The following is a 22098-nucleotide window of genomic DNA, read 5'->3' as shown; positions in this document are numbered from 1 at the left end:
TACTCCTACCTTAATTAGACAGGGAACTGACAATACTTCTAATAAAAAACACACCCGACAGATTGCCGGAAAATAGCCGCCGTTGATTCCCATAACTCTATTGGGATTGAAAGAAAATAAAATATCAACAAAAATTGATTTTTGTATAAAAATATTTTAAGTGCGATTTATTTTGATGTCAATTCGTAATTGAACATACTCCTGTCTCTCAGTAAGAAGCTACAGAGTGTAGTATCAATACCAATAAGCATTATAGAGTAACTAAAACCTATGAGAACAAAGTTTAAGTACCGGGCATCTAAAAATGGGCTTTAAGGGTTTATCCCGTTTCTATTTCTGACTTTGATTTTTTATACTGTATCTCTTCATTTTGAATTGCTTTGCTGAGCAGCTTCTGTTTAAAAGGACTTTGAGCGGAATGACAGAAGAGTAAAACTAGCCTAGAGACGTCAAAATGATTTCACGCTAAATGCCGAAAAAGCGGCAAAATGGGTAAAGAATGGGCAAAATATCAAGCATTATTTGCCAATATTGAACTTCAAACGCCTTTTCAGGCTCTTCAAAGCACTGTGGTATCAATTTCCGAGATATAAATTTCATTATAGCATCAAATAAATATTATTTCTACAAAAAACGAAATTACAAGCAAAAAAAACTGGGCCACTTAGACAAAAAAACGGCTAAAAACGGTTATATATATGTGCCATTCAGTCAAAAACTACTTTTCAATGTGAAAAAGTCATTCAGTAAACGCAGCGCATGATCAAAACATACCCGGCAGATTGCCGGAAAATAGCCGCTGTTGATTCCAATAAGCTTGATTGGGATTGAAAGAATAGAAGATATCGAAAAAACGATTTTTGTACAAAAACATTTTTTAAGTCCGATTTATTTTGATGGCATTTCGTAGTTGAACATACTTCTGTTTCTTAGAGAGAGGCTGCAGGGACTACTATCAATGCCAATATGCATTAGAGAGAGGTAACTAATACTTATAGGAATGAATTTGGAAACGCAATTTTTAACAAAAAATGGAAACGAGTGAATTCGAAACGCAATTTTCATTGGAAACGCAACAAAAATCATATACAATATTAAAAAAAAACAGAAAATCAGCGTCAAAATGCCGCTGATTTTCTGTTTTTAGCAGAATCAGAGCAGACTGAGGGAAGAGAGAAACTAGCCTAGAGAAGTCGAAAAGATTTCACGCATAATGTTGAAAAAGCGGCAAAATGAGGTAAAGCGAAACTTTTTGTTCGACGAAGAAAAAAAATAGGAGCGCTATAATAGCCGGCTGAGAAGATGAGAGCGGCTATTAAAAACTTCTCACTGAGAAACAATTAGTTCTCACTGCAATTTTACTCGCTTCGGCTTTTAGGTCAAAACATCGCCTGAACGAAGAGTACTTCCGGTTAAAAAACCTTAAGTAAACCAATACTCCACTTAGAGTCGTAAAAAGACAGCGCCCCAATAAAATTCAAATTCTTTGAATTGTAAAAACCAAGAGAAGGCCAATAATAGCCCCAGCTATCGCTGTGCGGCTATTAATAACTTCAAAAGCTGGAAAAATTAACTCACTTGAACGCCGCGATATCAGAAACAAAATGAAGTACCTGAGACCGACTAAGAAAAAAAAAGATAAATTTTGCTCTAATTTTCCCCTCGAACCTCAAAGGTCATCTAGGATAATGCTCCACATTGCGAGTCCGCAAATATGTTGATAAAATAGAAAAAATCATGATGTAAGTACTCCTACCTTAATTAGACAGGGAACTGACAATACTTCTAATAAAAAACACACCCGACAGATTGCCGGAAAATAGCCGCCGTTGATTCCCATAACTCTATTGGGATTGAAAGAAAATAAAATATCAACAAAAATTGATTTTTGTATAAAAATATTTTAAGTGCGATTTATTTTGATATCAATTCGTAATTGAACATACTCCTGTCTCTCAGTAAGAGGCTACAGGGTGTAGTATCAATACCAATAAGCATTATAGAGTAACTAAAACCTATGAGGACAAAGTTTAAGTACCGGGCATCTAAAAATGGGCTTTAAGGGTTTATCCCGTTTCTATTTCTGACTTTGATTTTTTATACTGTATCTCTTCATTTTGAATTGCTTTGCTGAGCAGCTTCTGTTTAAAAGGACTTTGAGCGGAATGACAGAAGAGTAAAACTAGCCTAGAGACGTCAAAATGATTTCACGCTAAATGCCGAAAAAGCGGCAAAATGGGTAAAGAATGGGCAAAAAATGAAGCATTATGTGCCAATATTGAACTTCAAACGCCTTTTTGAGGCTCTTCAAAGCACTGTGGTATCAATTTCCGAGATATAAATTTCATTATAGCATCAAATAAATATTATTTCTACAAAAAACGAAATTACAAGCAAAAAAAACTGGGCCACTTAGACAAAAAAACGGCTAAAAACGGTTATATATATGTGCCATTCAGTCAAAAACTACTTTTCAATGTGCAAAAGTCATTCAGTAAACGCAGCGCATGATCAAAACATACCCGGCAGATTGCCGGAAAAATAGCCACCGTTGATTCCAATAAGCTTGATTGGGATTGAAAAAATAGAAGATATCGAAAAAAAGATTTTTGTACAAAAACATTTTTTAAGTCCGATTTATTTTGATGGCATTTCGTAGTTGAACATACTTCTGTTTCTTAGAGAGAGGCTGCAGGGACTACTATCAATGCCAATATGCATTAGAGAGAGGTAACTAATACTTATAGGAATGAATTTGGAAACGCAATTTTTAACAAAAAATGGAAACGAGTGAATTCGAAACGCAATTTTCATTGGAAACGCAACAAAAACTATTTACAATATTAAAACATACCCGGCAGATTGCCGGAAAATAGCCGCCGTTGATTCTAATAAGCATGACTGGGATTGAAATAACAGAAGATATCGAAAAAAAGATTTTTGTACAAAAACATTTTTTAAGTCCGATTTATTTTGATGGCATTTCGTAGTTGAACATACTTCTGTTTCTTAGAGAGAGGCTGCAGGGACTACTATCAATGCCAATATGCATTAGAGAGAGGTAACTAATACTTATAGGAATGAATTTGGAAACGCAATTTTTAACAAAAAATGGAAACGAGTGAATTCGAAACGCAATTTTCATTGGAAACGCAACAAAAATTATTTACAATATTAAAACATACCCGGCAGATTGCCGGAAAATAGCCGCCGTTGATTCTAATAAGCATGACTGGGATTGAAATAACAGAAGATATTGAAAAAAAAAAGATTTTTGTACAAAAACATTTTTTTAAGTCCGATTTATTTTGATGGCATTTCGTAGTTGAACATACTTCTGTTTCTTAGAGAGAGGCTGCAGGGACTACTATCAATGCCAATATGCATTAGAGAGAGGTAACTAATACTTATAGGAATGAATTTGGAAACGCAATTTTTAACAAAAAATGGAAACGAGTGAATTCGAAACGCAATTTTCATTGGAAACGCAACAAAAATTATTTACAATATTAAAACATACCCGGCAGATTGCCGGAAAATAGCCGCCGTTGATTCTAATAAGCATGACTGGGATTGAAATAACAGAAGATATTGAAAAAAAAAGATTTTCGTACAAAAACATTTTTTTAAGTCCGATTTATTTTGATGGCATTTCGTAGTTGAACATACTTCTGTTTCTTAGAGAGAGGCTGCAGGGACTACTATCAATGCCAATATGCATTAGAGAGAGGTAACTAATACTTATAGGAATGAATTTGGAAACGCAATTTTTAACAAAAAATGGAAACGAGTGAATTCGAAACGCAATTTTCATTGGAAACGCAACAAAAATTATTTACAATATTAAAACATACCCGGCAGATTGCCGGAAAATAGCCGCCGTTGATTCTAATAAGCATGACTGGGATTGAAATAACAGAAGATATTGAAAAAAAAAGATTTTCGTACAAAAACATTTTTTTAAGTCCGATTTATTTTGATGGCATTTCGTAGTTGAACATACTTCTGTTTCTTAGAGAGAGGCTGCAGGGACTACTATCAATGCCAATATGCATTAGAGAGAGGTAACTAATACTTATAGGAATGAATTTGGAAACGCAATTTTTAACAAAAAATGGAAACGAGTGAATTCGAAACGCAATTTTCATTGCAAACGCAACAAAAATTATTTACAATATTAAAACATACCCGGCAGATTGCCGGAAAATAGCCGCCGTTGATTCCAATAAGCATGACTGGGATTGAAATAACAGAAGATATTGAAAAAAAGATTTTCGTACAAAAACATTTTTTTAAGTCCGATTTATTTTGATGGCATTTCGTAGTTGAACATACTTCTGTTTCTTAGAGAGAGGCTACAGGGGCTACTATCAATAACAATCAGCATTAGAGAGAGGTAACTATTACTTATAGGACCGACGTTCAAATAGCGGGCATCTAAAATTGGGCTTTATGGGTTTATCCCGTTTCTATTTCTGACTTCAATTTTTCATACTGACTGTTCATTTTGAATTGCTTTGCTGAGCAACTGCTGTTCAAAATCACTTTTAGCAGAATGAGAGAAGAGAGAAACTAGCCTAGAGAAGTCAAAAAGATTTCACGCAAAATGTTGAAAAGGCGGCAAAATGAGGTAAAGCGAAACATTTTTTTATTCGACGAAGTAAAAAAAAAGGAGCGCTATAATAGCCGGCTGAGAAGATGAGGGCGGCTATTAAAAACATACCCGGCAGATTGCCGGAAAATAGCCGCCGTTGATTCCAATAAGCATGATTGGGATTGAAATAACAGAAGATATTGAAAAAAAGATTTTTGTACAAAAACATTTTTTTAAGTCCGATTTATTTTGAAGGCATTTCGTAGTTGAACATACTTCTGTTTCTTAGAGAGAGGCTAAAGGGGCTCCTATGGATAACAATAAGCATTAGAGATGGTAAATAAGACTTATAGGAACGACGTTCAAATAGCGGGCATCTAAAATTGGGCTTTATGGGTTTATCCCGTTTCTACTTCTGACTTCAATTTTTTATACTGACCCTGTTCATTTTGAATTGCTTTGCTGCGCAACTGATGTTCAAAATCACTTTTAGCAGAATGAGAGAAGAGAGAAACTAGCCTAGAGAAGTCAAAAAGATTTCACGCAAAATGTTGAAAAGGCGGCAAAATGAGGTAAAGCGAAACACTTTTTTATTCGACGAAGTAAAAAAAAAATAGGAGCGCTATAATAGCCGGCTGAATAGATGAGGGCGGCTATTAAAAACAGAAAATCAGCGTCAAAATGCCGCTGATTTTCTGTTTTTAGCAGAATGAGAGCAGACTGAGGGAAGAGAGAAACTAGCCTAGAGAAGTCGAAAAGATTTCACGCATAATGTTGAAAAAGCGGCAAAATGAGGTAAAGCGAAACTTTTTGTTCGACGAAGTAAAAAAAATAGGAGCGCTATAATAGCCGGCTGAGAAGATGAGAGCGGCTATTAAAAACTTCTCACTGAGAAACAATTAGTTCTCACTGCAATTTTACTCGCTTCGGCTTTTAGGTCAAAACATCGCCTGAACGAAGAGTACTTCCGGTTAAAAAAACCTTTAGTAAACCAATACTCCACTTAGAGTCGTAAAAAAAGACAGCGCCCCAATACAATTCAAATTTTTTGAATTGTAAAAACCAAGAGAAGGCCAATAATAGCCCCAGCTATCGCTGTGCGGCTATTAATAACTTCAAAAGCTGGAAAAATTAACTCACTTGAACGCCGCGATATCAGAAACAAGATGGTTCTTCGCTTTGTGCAACCTCGTCTCATTCTCAGACACGATCAGTGACGTCACGTGATTGTGTCTCCCAAGCAACTCATCTCCTAATGACTTGAGCTCTTCCAATCTGTCACACATTGAGGTCATTTCAGACTCCAGAAGGTCAAGTTGAGTGAGGGCGTAGTTGACTCCTATGAGATGTGGACAACCAGAACAGAATCGAGAGAGGACCAGTTTTTTGTACTCAATCCACTGGAGGAGAGATTCGACTTTGTTGTCGTACTGCTTCCATATCTTGTCGTAGTCGATCAAAACCTAAAACATACCCGGCAGATTGCCGGAAAATAGCCGCCGTTGATTCCAATAAGCAAGATTGGGATTGAAATAACAGAAGATATTGAAAAAAAAAGATTTTTGTACAAAAACATTTTTTAAGTCCGATTTATTTTGATGGTATTTCGTAGTTGAACATACTTCTGTTTCTTAGAGAGAGGCTACAGGGGCTACAATCAAAAACAATAAGCATTAGAGATGGTAAATAAGACTTATAGGAACGACGTTCAAATAGCGGGCATCTAAAATTGGGCTTTATGGGTTTATCCCGTTTCTATTTCTGACATCCATTTTTGTACTAACTCTGTTCATTTTGAATTGCTTTGCTGAGCAACTGATGTTCAAAATCACTTTTAGCAGAATGAGAGAAGAGAGAAACTAGCTTAGAGAAGTCAAAAAGATTTCACGAAAAGGCGGCAAAATGAGGTAAAGCGAAACATTTTTTTATTCGACGAAGTAAAAAAAAAAATAGGAGCGCTATAATAGCCGGCTGAGAAGATGAGGGCGGCTATTAAAAACAATCGACAACGCTTTCAATTCGTAGCGCTATTTAGTATTAAGGTGTATTGAATTGAGAACAATAATGATTTCAAAATTAGTAGTAAACATTTTCCAGTAATCGAAAATAATTCAAACAGGCAAATAGCACAAAATAATTTTTAACTGACTATGAATACATGACGAATGACATCAGTATGCTGTCGTATGAGCGTAAAGCAAGAAGCAGCCTAGAAATTTAAAATTCAAAAGCACTTAGAGACCTTAACGTAACTTGGCTAGATGACGCCAACGTACCTCAACATTGAGTTGAACTTGTTCGCGCATATTCTGCCACCGCTGATTAAGCAAACCAATCTGGTCGTCCAAGTTCGGGATCAGTTCAGACTTGGATGCCATACTTCTCCTTCGCTCTTGTTCAGAAGCCAAACTTGATTGGTGTTCTTTTTCACTGCCTATTGAGGATATATTATCTCGTGAGTATGAGCGAACTATTGCCTGCAGGGGGTACTGGTATTGCGAGTATCGGATGGCCTCTTGGTTGATGTGGTCGAGGTCTTGTTGAGTCCATGACAGGTCCAGGTCGATTCCCTTAAAGTTAAAAACCAATATCTACATAGTATTAAACAACTAAACTGGAAAATGCGTGTCAGTGACATTATTTGCGAATATCAGCTTCCCACTACATTAGAACGGTCAATCTAAAATTTGGTCTTGCTATAAAAATCAAAATTAACAGGAAAAAGTTTTTAACATAGCCGGCAGATTGCTGGAATAGCTGCGAAAGAATAGACCTGCGTGTCATATAATAGAAACAGATACAGATATAAGTTGAAAAAAATTTCGACGCCGCTCAAAAAACTAGGCTACAAAACATTCAGCGATAAATTAATCAAGCTTGTTAAAATTCATTCCACAGAAGCCTCTTATTAGGGTCCTTTACTGCATATAGGAGTTCCTTTGACCTTAAACAAATTCAAATTAAACTTAAGTTTTAAAGTGCAAAAGTCATTTTTATTGAGTGAGGTAAGTCACGTATGATCAAAATCTAATCACGCAAATAACCTAAAAACTTCCGCTAAAGCGAGTGAGAAATGACGTCACGCGCGCAAATGCCGTTAGTGAGAGGAAGAAGTCATTCAGAAAATTTGACTTTCAGCTTTGCTGTGTGAACAAATGTAAAACGAAAAAAGAGCGTCAGACGACGAAACAAAAAAAACATAGCAGGAAAAGTCCTGACGTACAATTCAAAGAATTTTCATTGCCTTAACAAACAACTAGACCTTGAAGGGACAATGAGTGAATTGGGAAAACCATTTCTAAAAAAAATCAGATGAAAAAAAACAAAAAAAAACAGAAAATCAATGTCAAAATGCTACTAGGGAGAACAAAAAACCACTAGTGAGATATGTAATTTTGATTCTAACAAAAAACTAGGTCCAGATTGAGCTGTGAATGGATTGGGAAAACTATTTAGAAAAAAAATCCGATCCAAAAATTTGAAAAAACAGTAAAAATCAGAGTGAAATTGCCGCATGTGAACAAAAAACCACTACCGAGAAACCGAATTTTTGTTCAAACACCGTTTTCTCACTCTACTTTAAAATTAGAGCAAAAAAAATTCACGCCGCAAAACCACTCGCTTTTTCGCTCCATTTCCTGTTTCGGCGTGACCAAAATCACCACTCCAATTTGACTTCAAAAATCATGAAAATGTGTGAAGATCTTAAAAAAAAGACAGCGCCCCAATACAATTCAAATTCTTTGAATTGTAAAAAACCAAGAGCACCGCGCAATATAGCTACGCTCAGCTTACAGCTTCGCAGCTATAAAAAGTTCTCCTCAAACTAACAATTTTGTGAATACAGAATTCACATTTACAGGAGCTGAAGTCAAGCAGTGAAGCAGAGCAAAAAGGCAACAGCAATTTTGCATATCAGCAAATGTGAACCTGAAACTTTTGCAGCTTTGTAAGCACGTGATGTCCAGTCCACTGTATAAACTGTTGATCCTCTTGACGCAGTGTAGCACTCAGTCCATCAATCCACACAGACAACTCCACTAAATGCTGAGGGAGGGAAATAACTTCTTGCCTGCACCTTTGAACTCCGTGCTTCAAAACATCTGAATAAGAAAGATGATATCCATAACACGATACCACGCCATTGTGAGCGTTAAGAGAAATAGATCGGGTCAAGTAAATTACTAGGAACAAACTAATTCAGTTCACCTTTCGTGAGCAGATAACTCCATGAAAGGCGTCCATCGGATAAGTTATAATCGGCTCGATAACTACACTTATGCAGCAAGCCTAATATGCATATTGAGCGTAATACAATTTCAAATCAGTCAAAATCTCAATTCTGTCGTGGTTAGTCAGTAGAAAAGAGAACCAAGCAAGACATCTCCGAAATAGATGCACTATATGCAACTGATGCAAACATTGATCCAAAAACAAACCACAGAATTATTTAGAAAAAAGTATTTAGAGCAGAATGATTATATGCACTAGCAACTCCAAAAAACTAATGATTGCAACAACTTTTGTCCAAGTAGAGAATAACAATTAAATTGAAATGAGAATCAGATCTTGGTTACCTGGTTAGTTCAGATGTCAGAATGCAGTTGTACATCAGCGCCAAAAAAACATAATTCATTAACTTAAGAGGTAAAGAAAAAGAAGAAAATGAAAGAAGAGTGAGTTATACACAACTTAAAGAAAGCGCAAATTTTGACGATAATTAGACGAAATTTGACTTTTGAGTAGTGTATTAGCGACAGAAAAGAATACGTTTCAATCAAGTTCAAAAATCAACAAAGCAGAACTATTTAAATGAGGTTAAACATAAATGCAACTGACGTCAAGATCACTTGGACATACACCAACAAGAGCGAAAGATGAACGCCTGAAACTCTTTCTCTCCATGAAAAAAACACCAAGCAAGAATAGAAAAACATTGATTAGTCACAAAAAATGTCAAAAGTGCGTGATATACTTTTTGGGTTCTGTAGTTATGTTTAACGTTGTTTCTTCTCGACAGGATGCATGGATAAGTATCAACATCAGAAAAGATTAGAACTAGTAACTAAAAATAACTAGAGCAGTTCAAATGTCGAGCATCTTTAATTGGGCTTTATGGGTTTATCCGATTTTAATTTCGATTTTAAATAATAACTCTGTTTAATTAAGTTTGAGATGCCTTTGCAGAGCAACTCCTGTCAAAAGTGCTTTGAACGCAATTTGCGAAGAATGAAACTATACTTGTGAAATCAAAAAATTCACGAAAAATGTAAAAAAAACAGAATTAGGTAAAATAAAACAGTCATTGAGGAAGTACAAAAAAGGGGCGTAGGATTTTAGGCAAAAACTCGATTAGGCGAACATTTAAATTGTGGAAATTAGGCAAAAATTGTCAACAAACAAAAAATCGACATTAGGCGATCTTCAAATCTTTTTCTGTGGTGGGGTTGGATCTTCTTGTTCAAATTTTTCGGTCACCTTCGTAATTTTCATATTGTTTTTCCTTAATTCCCGAAAAACTAACACAGTACAAGGACTATTTTTTGCAATTTTTCTATTCCAAGATGAATGCCAACTTTCGCAAACATTTAGTGTTCTCAAAATTGGCTCCCGATTGTAGATATTTCGCATTATAACATCAATTTTTGATTTTAAAAATCGTCAAAGTATTCAAGAATATTTTTAGAAGCTGGGTGACTAGTATAAACCCTGTGGCATAAACCAGAGTTCTTGAAAGAGTTATTATAGTAAGGAATACCAGGAGGCAAAAAAAGAAACATGAAAATTTTGAGTAAACAATGTTTTAAAACTTTGTATTTGTAAGCAGCGACTAAACCAAGAACTTGATTTTTCTGGTATAAAGCTTGAGTAAAATAGAAACAAGAAGGCTGGTTAATGTGCGTTCGCACATGTTCCGACCCGAGCTCATCTACATTTTTGACAATTGTCAACCAAATGAGGGGATAACAAAAATAGATGTTTGACTTTAAAACAATCGTTACACAACCTATCTACTAATTGAATTACATAATGCCATGCCTCATTAAAGCACCAACGAGATCTGACATTAAAGAGACTACGAGACAAAAAAAAACAAACAACAAAATTATCAAATCAAAAATTTCACGGCAAAAACTGAATATCTAAATTTAAAAGCACCTAGTAACAACGTCAAAATGCACTGAGATAAAATCTTAACTACTCAAATTTACTTTCTCTTAAACATACAGCAGATGGAAAGTTTTCTTAATGAGACTAGGTAACAAGTCGACAAATAGAACGAATAATGAGGCGAAATTCAAAAATTAATCAACATTTTTTAAACCAAGAAATCTCAAAAGTCTTAGAAATTATTAGCTTTTAACTAAATAATTCTTGATAAACTACTGAAAAGTCATTACAAAACCAAAAGGACCTATCTTTGATTAGACTAAGCCATAGAAACGAAATAAAGAAAAACTAAAAAAAAATTATAAACGATTTAGGAAAACACAAACTATTGCTACCATCAAAATCATTAGCTATTAACTGAACACAAAGAGAAACACAAAAATTGACCACTCAGAAAACGTTTATAAAAACGCATATTGTCGAACGAACATAACATCAGTGACAAATAATATCAGTAGAAATGTTATTTTTTGAAATACAAGAAATTGGATGGGACCTCTCATTGATGAAAATAAGTTATAATTTGACGAAAAGAACAACAAAAACTGAATAGTTTGAAAAATATTTGATGTAAATCATAAACTTTAGACTATTGGCAAAAAACTGACTGCTTCGCGTAACATTATTAACTCAACCCTCAATTACGAAACCTCTCAGCAATTTAGGGCTACCTAAAGAACAAAAACAGGCAAAAAGAGCAAATTCAAGAAAAAATTGAACGAGAAAAGTGTCGAAGGCATTTAAAAATGAACTTTTCACTAATTTTTCTATTTTCAATTACTTTTTTACAGCAAAGGGATTCCTGCTTTTTATCAAAATAACTTCAAAAAATCAACAAATATAAAAAAATACATTACAACCACGAAATTTTGAGAAAACTCTAGTATCAACGCCATCAAATTCATTAGCATTCAACGGAAGCCAATAAATACGCTAAATTATGCCTTAATGGGACAACCAGTTTGTTTTCCATTCATATTTTATCAATAAGACCTTACAAGTTATTCATTATGAAAACAACTACAAAGACAAGCAATAATCAAAAACTCGATAGAAAAGTGCCAGAAGAAAGTGTCGAAGCAATTTAAATCATAAGCTATGATCTGAAAACTTTATCTATGATCCGTTAAACGTCTTCCCTAAACCAATGGGAACTATCAGTAAAAGAATAACGTCATAAGATTTCACAGGATCCAAAAAAGAGAAGAAGTACCCAAAAATAAAAAAAAACTATGAAAACTTGTGGCATTGAAGCTTTAAAACTAATAGGTAGAAGATAAAACCGCTAACCAGATTAATTTTGGTTGCAGTAGAAAAGACAGGAAACCTGTCAGTACTGAGACTGACTATCAGTTCACGAAAAAAAAGTTAAGGATTGGTTAATGGTAAAAAAAACTTTCGAAAAATTCATTTTAAAGTCTTAACAGACATTAAACTCAAAAGCTTTCAACGGAGGTGAATAATTACGCACAGATATAACCCTATGGTAGGGAAAGGATCTTTTTCATGCAAAGACAATGAATAAGACATCACAATAAGTTATGACTATGAAAACAACAACAAAAACAGGCAAAAGACAAAATTCAGCAGAAAAGTGCGAGACGAAAGTGTCGAAGCCAATTAAAACAAAAGCTTTTCTCCAAAAACCTTGTCTGTGATCCACTGCATGTCTTCTCTAAGACAATGGGATTAGAAAAAAGTTTGGATAATGTGTATAATATCTGCATAATGTGATAAGAGTTCAAAAGTAACCAATAATTCAAAAATTTTTATAAAACTTTTTGAAATCTTGTGTCATTGAAGTCATATAGCCAAAAATTAGAAGATAAAACCGCTAGCCAGATTAAATTTGCTCGAAGTAAGAAGGGAGACGATGCTGTCATCACTGAGACTGACTTACAGTACAGGATGAAAGGTTTATGATTGGTTATTGTTCAAAAAAAATTATCGAAGTTATTTTTAAAGTCTTAACAGCCATTAGCTGTCCACTCAAAGCACTAGATATGTTCACTTAATGCTCATTACGGAACTTATTCCACTGTTAGTCAATGAAACCATGCCAAAGGACTCCAAAATTTAGTAAAACCTCAAAAAAATCAAAATTTCACTTAAAATTACGAGAACTCAAAGCCGAAGCAAAAAAAAAACATGAGCAATCCCTTGAAAACGATTTTTATTGTTCATTGGGCTTCATTTGACTGTAAAGTAGGTTTGTCATTAACAGAACCTCGATATAAAAAGTGACTTGTCTCTAGGTGACTTAAAAAAGCAAAAAAAGTTGAAGTTTTAGAAAAAAAAGCTCTCAAATGGAATTCAAATTTTTTTTTTTAATAGTGAACTTCCTCTTGAGACAAGAACTAGTCTTTATATCGCCTTTAGTCTTTAGGAACAGAAAATTGTTCATTTTATGGCGTGAAATTTGATTTAGAAATAATATTTTCATAGAAAATATCTTAATTGGAAGAAAATTTACGCTAAAATGAAATATTCCGAGGTTAACTCAAAACATCAATCCTCGATATATCCTCCAAAACTGAATATAAAAAATCTTTTTGATTTCAAATTCTAAGCTGGGCCAGCTTTTTAATGATACCACTCATATTTCTCTGCGATGAATAGATCGATCGGCCAAAAATGTCTGAACAAAAAAAACCCTTATGAGAATATAGTTCCTCCCCCCACAAGTGGGGTTGGAACAATAAAAATCAACGATCAGTTCTCAATAGCTCAGCAGTAAAGCGAAAAACAAACACTCACACTCGAGGTAACCGATAGCAGATTAAATTGGGTAAAACTAAATAGGAGACAGCATATAGCATTCAGAGATCTTGGTAAGTCGTCAAATGTCAGATCGACAAATCTACTAATTGACTGAAAAAAAGTCGAAACAGCGATTTTGTTTAGTAGTGATTAGGTTTGTGATAACCGAAATGTGAGTAAGTTTGAAACAAGATAAAAAACAAACAAGCAAAAGTTTTTAACATTTTTAAAGTCAAATGGAAAATAAATTACTAAAGTTTAAATAGAGACTTCCTGGCAAGAACACGACAGTAATTAAAAAGCTATCGTTTGAGTTGGATACAAAACTGGAAATCAAGGTTTAAGATTGAAGATAAGAATCAAACCAGGAAAAACAAAGCAGATGAAGGACAGAGATCTCGGTCAGTTGCAAATGTCAGAATGAAGTTATACATCACCACAAAATACATCACCACAAAAACAGAAATATTACATTAACAAAACTAAAAACAAAGTTTCACAAAAAGCTAAAAAGAGATTGCGTTTAATCTTTAGACGTCAGAAAAATGAGATGTATCTTTGGATCAAATTCGAACAGAAAATACTCAAACTGAAACAACACTGAAGCTCAAAATAGAAGACAGCAGATAACATCAAGAGATCTTGGTTACTCGAAAATGTCAGAATGAAGTCAGAAATCACCAAAAAAACCTCCCGACTAATGTACTATGATTGACAGAATTGAAAAAGCTAAAACAGCGATCCTATTTAGTAGTCAGATGTGAGAATGAAATGTGATTTCAAGTGCATGACAGTAATCGAAAAGCTCTCTCAAGGCGGATAACAAAACCTCAATTCAAGATATAAGACAGCAGATAACACTCAGAGATATTTGTTGGTCGTCAGATGTCAGCAATGAAGCGCTTTCTCTCTATTCAGAAACAAAAAAAATGGAAACCAGTGAAAAAAGCAGATGGAAGTCAGAGAACTTAGTTAGTCGTCAGACGTCAAATTATTGTCATACATCACCAAAAAACAAAAACCTTTAACAGAGCTATTAAACGATTGACACAAGAAAAAACAGTAAAAAACGACAACCTTGATGACTAGACAGATTCAGGGAAGAATTGTTACATAAAAATTCAAACAAGTTAAATGAACAAATGAAAAGTAAATAACCAAAGTTTTATTGAAAATGGACTACAAAATTCTAATTAGAGATGCCTTAGGACGAGCGCAACACCAATTAAAACGCTCTTTCCATAGGCAGATAATAATAACCAAACTAATAGTTAAAGGCAGAAGATAAAGATCACAGGTAGAAGTAAGCAGTAGAAGGTTAGGGATCTTGGTTAGTCGTCAGATGTCAGATTAAAGTTATACATCAGAAGCAAAAAACAATAAAGCCTTCGAGAAAACTGCTCAAAGATTGACCCTTTAAAATTAATTGGTCAAAACTGCAGGCTTGCTTAGTCGTGAGATGAGAACGAAATTTGATTTCAAGTTTGAAACGAATTAAAAAAAATGAAGTACTTAAAAAAATAAATCAATCAAGTTTAGAGAGATACCCTGGCAGGAGCCCGACATTAATTGAAGCACTTTCTCTCCAGACAAATACACTCAAAATCAAATTGGCAAGCTATAGATCAACACTAAAATGGAACATTAAGTTTAAAAAAACAGAATGAAATTTTTAACAGTAGCCAGAAACAAATGTGGTTTACATCTTGACGTAAGAAAAATGAGATGTATCTTTCGATCAAATTCAAAGAAAGAATAATCAAACTTTTATCACTGAAACTCAAACAGAAGGCATTAGATAATAATAGATCTTGGTTAGTCGTCAGAGGTAAGATTAGGTCACAGCACCAAAAAAAAACCTGTCAGTACTGAGACTGACTATCAGTTCACGAAAAAAAGTTAAGGATTGGTTAATGGTCAAAAAAAAACTTTCGAAAAATTCATTTTAAAGTCTTAACAGACATTAAACTCAAAAGCTTTCAACGGAGGTGAATAATTACGCACAGATATAACCCTATGTTAGGGAAAGGATCTTTTTCATGCAAAGACAATGAATAAGACATCACAATAAGTTATGACTATGAAAACAACAACAAAAACAGGCAAAAGACAAAATTCAGTAGAAAAGTGCGAGACGAAAGTGTCGAAGCCAATTAAAACAAAAGCTTTTCTCCAAAAACCTTGTCTGTGATCCACTGCATGTCTTCTCTAAGACAATGGGATTAGAAAAAAGTTTGGATAATGTGTATAATATCTGCATAATGTGATAAGAGTTCAAAAGTAACCAATAATTCAAAAATTTTTATAAAACTTTTTGAAATCTTGTGTCATTGAAGTCATATAGCCGAAAATTAGAAGATAAAACCGCTAGCCAGATTAAATTTGCTCGCAGTAAGAAGTGAGAGGGTGCTGTCATCACTGAGACTGACTTACAGTTCAGGATGAAAGGTTTATGATTGGTTATTGTTCAAAAAAAATTATCGAAAAGTTATTTTTAAAGTCTTAACAGCCATTAGCTGTCCACTCAAAGCACTAGATATGTTCACTTAATGCTCATTACGGAACTTATTCCACTGTTAGTCAATGAAACCATGCCAAAGGACTCCAAAATTTAGTAAAACCTCAAAAAAATCAAAATTTCACTTAAAATTACGAGAACTCAAAGCCGAAGCAAAAAAAAAAAACATGAGCAATCCCTTGAAAACGATTTTTATTGTTCATTGGGCTTCATTTGACTGTAAAGTAGGTTTGTCATTAACAGAACCTCGATATAAAAAGTGACTTGTCTCTAGGTGACTTAAAAAAGCAAAAAAAGTTGAAGTTTTAGAAAAAAAGCTCTCAAATGGAATTCAAATTTTTTTTTTTAATAGTGAACTTCCTCTTGAGACAAGAACTAGTCTTTATATCGCCTTTAGTCTTTAGGAACAGAAAATTGTTCATTTTATGGCGTGAAATTTGATTTAGAAATAATATTTTCATAGAAAATATCTTAATTGGAAGAAAATTTACGCTAAAATGAAATATTCCGAGGTTAACTCAAAACATCAATCCTCGATATATCCTCCAAAACTGAATATAAAAAATCTTTTTGATTTCAAATTCTAAGCTGGGCCAGCTTTTTAATGATACCACTCATTTTTCTCTGCGATGAATATTTCTCTCTCGATCGGCCAAAAATGTCTGAACAAAAAAACCCTTATGAGTATATAGTTCCTCCCCCCACAAGTGGGGTTGGAACAAAAAAAATCATAGATCAGTTCTCAATAGCTCAGCAGTAAAGCGGAAAACAAACGCTCAAACTCGAAGTAACCGATAGCAGATTAAATTGGGTAAAACTCAGAATAGGAGACAGCATATAGCATTCAGAGATCTTGGTAAGTCGTCAAATGTCAGATAAATCATATATCAGCACCAAAAAACATACCTTCGACAAATCTACTAAATGACTGAAAAAAAGTCGAAACAGCGATTTTGTTTAGTAGTGATTAGGTTTGTGATTACCGAAATGTGATTAAGTTTGAAACAAGATAAAAAACAAACAAGCAATAGTATTTAACATTTTTAAAGTCAAAAGGAAAATAAATTACTAAAGTTTAAATAGAGACTTCCTCGCAAGAACACAACAGTAATTAAAAGGCTATCTTTTGAGTTGGATACAAAACTCGAAATCAAGGTTTAAGATTGAAGATAAGAATCAAACCAGGAAAAACAAAGCAGATGAAGGTCAGAGATCTTGGTTAGTTGCAAATGTCAGAATGAAGTTATACATCACCACAAAATACATCACCACAAAAACAGAAATATTACGTTAACAAAACTAAAAACAAAATTTCACAAAAAGCTAAAAAGAGATTGCGTTTAACCTTTAGACGTCAGAAAACTGAGATGTATCTTTGGATCAAATTCGAACAGAGAACACTCAAACTGAAACAACACTGAAACTCAAAATAGAAGACAGCAGATAACATCAAGAGATCTTGGTTACTCGAAAATGTCAGAATGAAGTCAGAAATCACCAAAAAAACCTCCCGACTAATGTACTATGATTGACAGCTTTGAAAAAGCTAAAACAGTGATCCTATTTAGTAGTCAGATGTGAGAATGAAATGTGATTTCAAGTGCATGACAGTAATCGAAAAGCTCTCTCAAGGCGGATAACAAAACCTCAATTCAAGATACAAGACAGCAGATAACACTCAGAGATATTTGTTGGTCGTCAGATGTCAGCAAAGAAGCGCTTTCTCTCTATTCAGAAACAAAAAAAATGCAAAGCAGTGAAAAAAAGCAGATGGAAGTCAGAGAACTTGGTTAGTCGTCAGACGTCAAATTATTGTCATACATCACCAAAAACAAAAACCTTTAACAGAACTATTAAACGAATGACACAAGAAAAAACAGTAAAAAATGACAACCTTGATGACTAGACAGATTCAAGGAAGAATTGTTATATAAAAGTTTCAAACAAGTTAAATGAACAAATGAAAAGTAAATAACCAAAAGTTTTATTGAAAATGGACTACATAATTTTAATTAGAGATGCCTTAGGACGAGCGCAACACCAATTAAAACGCTCTTTCCAGAGGCAGATAATAATAACCAAACTAATAGTTGAAGGCAGAAGATAAAGATCACAGGTAGAAGTAAGCAGCAGAAGGTTAGGGATCTTGGTTAGTCGTCAGATGTCAGATTTAAGTTATACATCAGAAGAAAAAAACAAAAAAGCCTTCGAGAAAACTGCTCAAAGATTGACCCTTTAAAATTAATTGGTCAAAACTGCAAGCTTGCTTAGTCGTGAGATGAGAACGAAACTTGATTTCAAGTTTGAAACGAATTAAAAAAATGAAGTACTTAAAAAAATAAATCAATCAAGTTTAAAGAGAGATACCCTGGCAGGAGCCCGACATTAATTGAAGCACTTTCTCTCCAGACAAATACATTCAAAATCAAATTGGCAAGCTATATATCAACACTAAAATGGAACATTAAGTTAAAAAAAAACAGAATGAAATTTTTAACAGTAGCCAGAAACAGATGTGGTTTACATATGGACGTAAGAAAACTGAGATATATCTTTCGATCAAATTCAAAGAAAAAAAAATCAAACTTTAATCACTGAAACTCAAACAGAAGACAGTAGATAATAATAGGAGATCTTGGTTAGTCGTCAGGCAAGATTAGGTCACAGCACCAAAAAAAACAAAGCTTCCACAAATCTACTAAAAGATTGACAGATGAAAAAGAAAAGGTCAAGGCAATGACTTTGCTTAGTAGTAGGATCTGAGATTGAAATATGATTTCAAGTTTGAAAGAAGGTTTTTGTCAAACTAATTTAGGTGAGCTGTCAAGGCAAGGAAACCTTCAAAAAGATTGACAGAATTAAAAATTTTCAAAACAGCGATCTTGCTTAGTAGTCATACTCACACAAAATTCTCAGGCTATGGATCAGCATAACAATGGAAATATTGAGTTAAAAATGCTAAAACAATGAAATTTTTAAAAAACGGACAGAAACAGATTGCATTTAAAACTAAAACGTAGGAAAAGAAGGATGAAACTTTCGATCAAATATACAGGAAGAAAACACAAACTCCTAATATTGAAGAAATAGAAGACAGCCAACAACATGAAGAGATTTTGGTCAGTCTCCAAATGTCAGATGAAAGAACACATCAGCACCACAAAACAAACCTTCGACAAGTCTACTAAAAGATTGACAGAAAGAAATCTTCAAAACAGCAACCTTGCTCAATAGTCAGATGTCAGACTGAAATCTGATTTCAAGTTTGAACCGGGGGTACACTCAAATTAAACTAAGTTCAAGGGGATGCCCTGTCAAGAGCATGACAGTAATCGAAAAGCTTTCCAGTCGGATAAATTCTCAAACTCAAGGTTACCGATAGAAGATAATAATCAAAGTTAAGGTTGAAGATAGCAGATGCAATTCAGAGATCTTGGTTAGTCTACATATGTGAGAATGAAGTTCTACATCAACACGAGAAGAAAAATTATGTTAAAACTACTGAAATAAGGAAACACAATTAAGTTTTTAAAAAAAGCTAGAAGCAGATTGTGGTTAATATTTAGACGTAAGAAAAATGGTGTTTCTTTGGAAAAAACACAAACAAAGAATACACAAGCACTCAACACTCAAACTCAAAGTAGAAGCAAGCACATAGCATCCAGAGATCTTTGTTAGTCGTCAGATGTCAGATTAAAGGTATAAAACAACACAAGAAACAACAAAACCTCTGAAAAAACTGCCAATATTGACACGAAGAAATAAGTGCCAAATAACATCTTTATTAGTCGTCAGATTAGAGAACGAAGTGTGAATTCAAGTTTGAACAAAGTTTAATGAAGAGACCAAAAAAATTAAAATTTTTAAATTATTGAAATAAAAATAATTAAGTCTAAATCGACATTCACTGGCAAGAGCACGACACTAGCACTAGTTAAAAGGCTTTCTCTTAAGGCGGATAAAAAATACTCAAACTCAGGGTTAAAGAGAGAAAATAAGAATCAAACACAAGGCTAAGAAATCAGGTGAAGTTCAGAGATCTTTGTTAGTCAAAACTGAAAATAAAAAAAATCTTTTTGATTACAAATTCTAAGCTGGACCAGCTTTTTAATGATACCACTCACAATTCTCTGCGATGAATATATCGATCGGCCAAAAATGTCTGAACAAAAAACCCTTTGGAGTATATAGTTCCTCCCCCCACAAATGGGGTTGGAACAAAAAAAATCAATGATCAGTTCTCGATAGCTCATCAGTAAAGCGGAGAACAAACACTCAGACTCGAAATAACCGATAGCAGATTAAATTGGGTAAACCTCAGAATAGGAGACAGCAGATAGCATTCAAAGATCTTGGTTAGCCGTCAAATGTCAGACAAACCATATATCAGCACAAAAATAAACCTTCGACAAATCTACTAATTGACTGAAAAAAAAAGTCGAAACAGCGATTTTGTTTAGTAGTGATTAGGTTTGTGATTACCGAAATGTGATTAAGTTTGAAACAAGATCAAAACAAACAAGCAAAAGTATTTAACAATTTTTAAGTCAAATGGAAAACAAAGTACTAAAGTTTAAATTGAGACATCCTGGCAAGAACACAACAGTAATTAAAAGGCTTTCTTTTGAGTTGGATACAAAACTCGAAATCAAGGTTTAAAACTGAAGATAAGAATCAAACCAGGAAAAAGAAAGCAGATGAAGTTCAGAGATCTTGGTTTGTTGTCAAATGTCAGAATGAAGTTATACAGCACCATAAAAACAGAAATATTACGTTAACAAAACTAAAAACAAAATTAAAGTTTCAAAAATAGCCAAAAAGAGATTGCGTTTAACATTTAGACGTCAGAAAAATGAGATGTATCTTTGGATCCAATTGGAACAGAGAATACTCAAACTCAAAATAGAAGACAGCAGATAACATCAAGGGATCTTGGTTACTCGAAAATGTCAGAATGAAGTCAGACATCACCAAAAAAAACCTCCCGACTAATGTACTATGATTGACAGATTTGAAAAAGCTAAAACAGCGATCCTATTTAGTAGTCAGATGTGAGAATGAAATGTGATTTCAAGTGCATGAGAGTAATCGAAAAGCTCTCTCAAGGCGGATAACAAAACCTCAATTCAAGATATAAGACAGCAGAAACAAAATGCAAACCAGTGAAAAAAGCAGATGGAAGTCTGAGAACTTGGTTAGTCGTCAGACGTCAAATTATTGTCATACATCACCAAAAAACAAAAACCTTTAACAGAACTATTAAACGATTGACACAAGAAAAAACAGTAAAAAACGACAACCTTGATGACTAGACAGATTCAAGGAAGAATTGTTACATAAAAGTTTCAAACAAGTTAAATGAACAAATGAAAAGTAAATAACCAAAAGTTTTATTGAAAATGGACTACATAATTCTAATAAGAGATGCCTTAGGACGAGCGCAACACCAATTAAAACGCTCTTTCCAGAGGCAGATAATAATAACCAAACTAATAGTTAAAGGCAGAAGATAAAGATCACAGGTAGAAGTAAGCAGCAGAAGGTTAGGGATCTTGGTTAGTCGTCAGATGTCAGATTAAAGTTATAAATCAGAAGCAAAAAACAATAAAGCCTTCGAGAAAACTGCTTTAAGATTGACCCTTTAAAATTAATTGGTCAAAACTGCAGGCTTGCTTAGTCGTGAGATGAGAACGAAATTTGATTTCAAGTTTGAAACGAATTAAAAAAATGAAGTACTTAAAAAAATAAATCAATCAAGTTTAGAGAGATACCCTGGCAGGAGCCCGACATTAATTGAAGCACTTTCTCTCCAGACAAATACATTCAAAATCAAATTGGCAAGCCATAGATCAGCACTAAAATGTAACATTAAGTTAAAAAAAACAGAATGAAATTTTCAACAATAGCTAGAAACAGACGTGGTTTACATCTGGACGTAAGAAAAATGAGATGTATCTTTCGATCAAATTTAAAGAAAGAATAATCAAACTTTTATCACTGAAACTCAAACAGAAGACAGTAGATAGCAATAGGAGATCTTGGTTAGTCATCAGAG

The 22098-nt window shown here is 33.9% G+C and overlaps 1 protein-coding gene across 2 annotated transcripts in view; it reads right to left on the bottom strand.

The window, feature by feature from the left end:
* LOC142357261 (nesprin-1-like) overlaps positions 1–22098 on the bottom strand; it is a 278227-nt gene that overhangs the window by 151561 nt on the left and 104568 nt on the right. For both annotated transcript variants that reach the window (XM_075408914.1, XM_075408920.1), the window contains exons 16-18: positions 8525–8697; positions 6871–7164; positions 5735–6057 (exon numbers count right to left, since the gene is read on the bottom strand). In XM_075408914.1, coding sequence (XP_075265029.1) covers positions 5735–6057; positions 6871–7164; positions 8525–8697 — 790 coding nt within the window. The remainder of the gene's footprint in view (positions 1–5734; positions 6058–6870; positions 7165–8524; positions 8698–22098) is intronic.

This window comes from Convolutriloba macropyga, chromosome 2, assembly GCF_964194025.1.
Source record: "Convolutriloba macropyga chromosome 2, txConMacr16.3, whole genome shotgun sequence".
Lineage (NCBI taxonomy): Eukaryota > Metazoa > Xenacoelomorpha > Acoela > Convolutidae > Convolutriloba > Convolutriloba macropyga.
The sequence above is the reverse complement of the archived record's forward strand: the minus strand, read 5'-3'. Positions and strand labels throughout refer to the sequence as shown.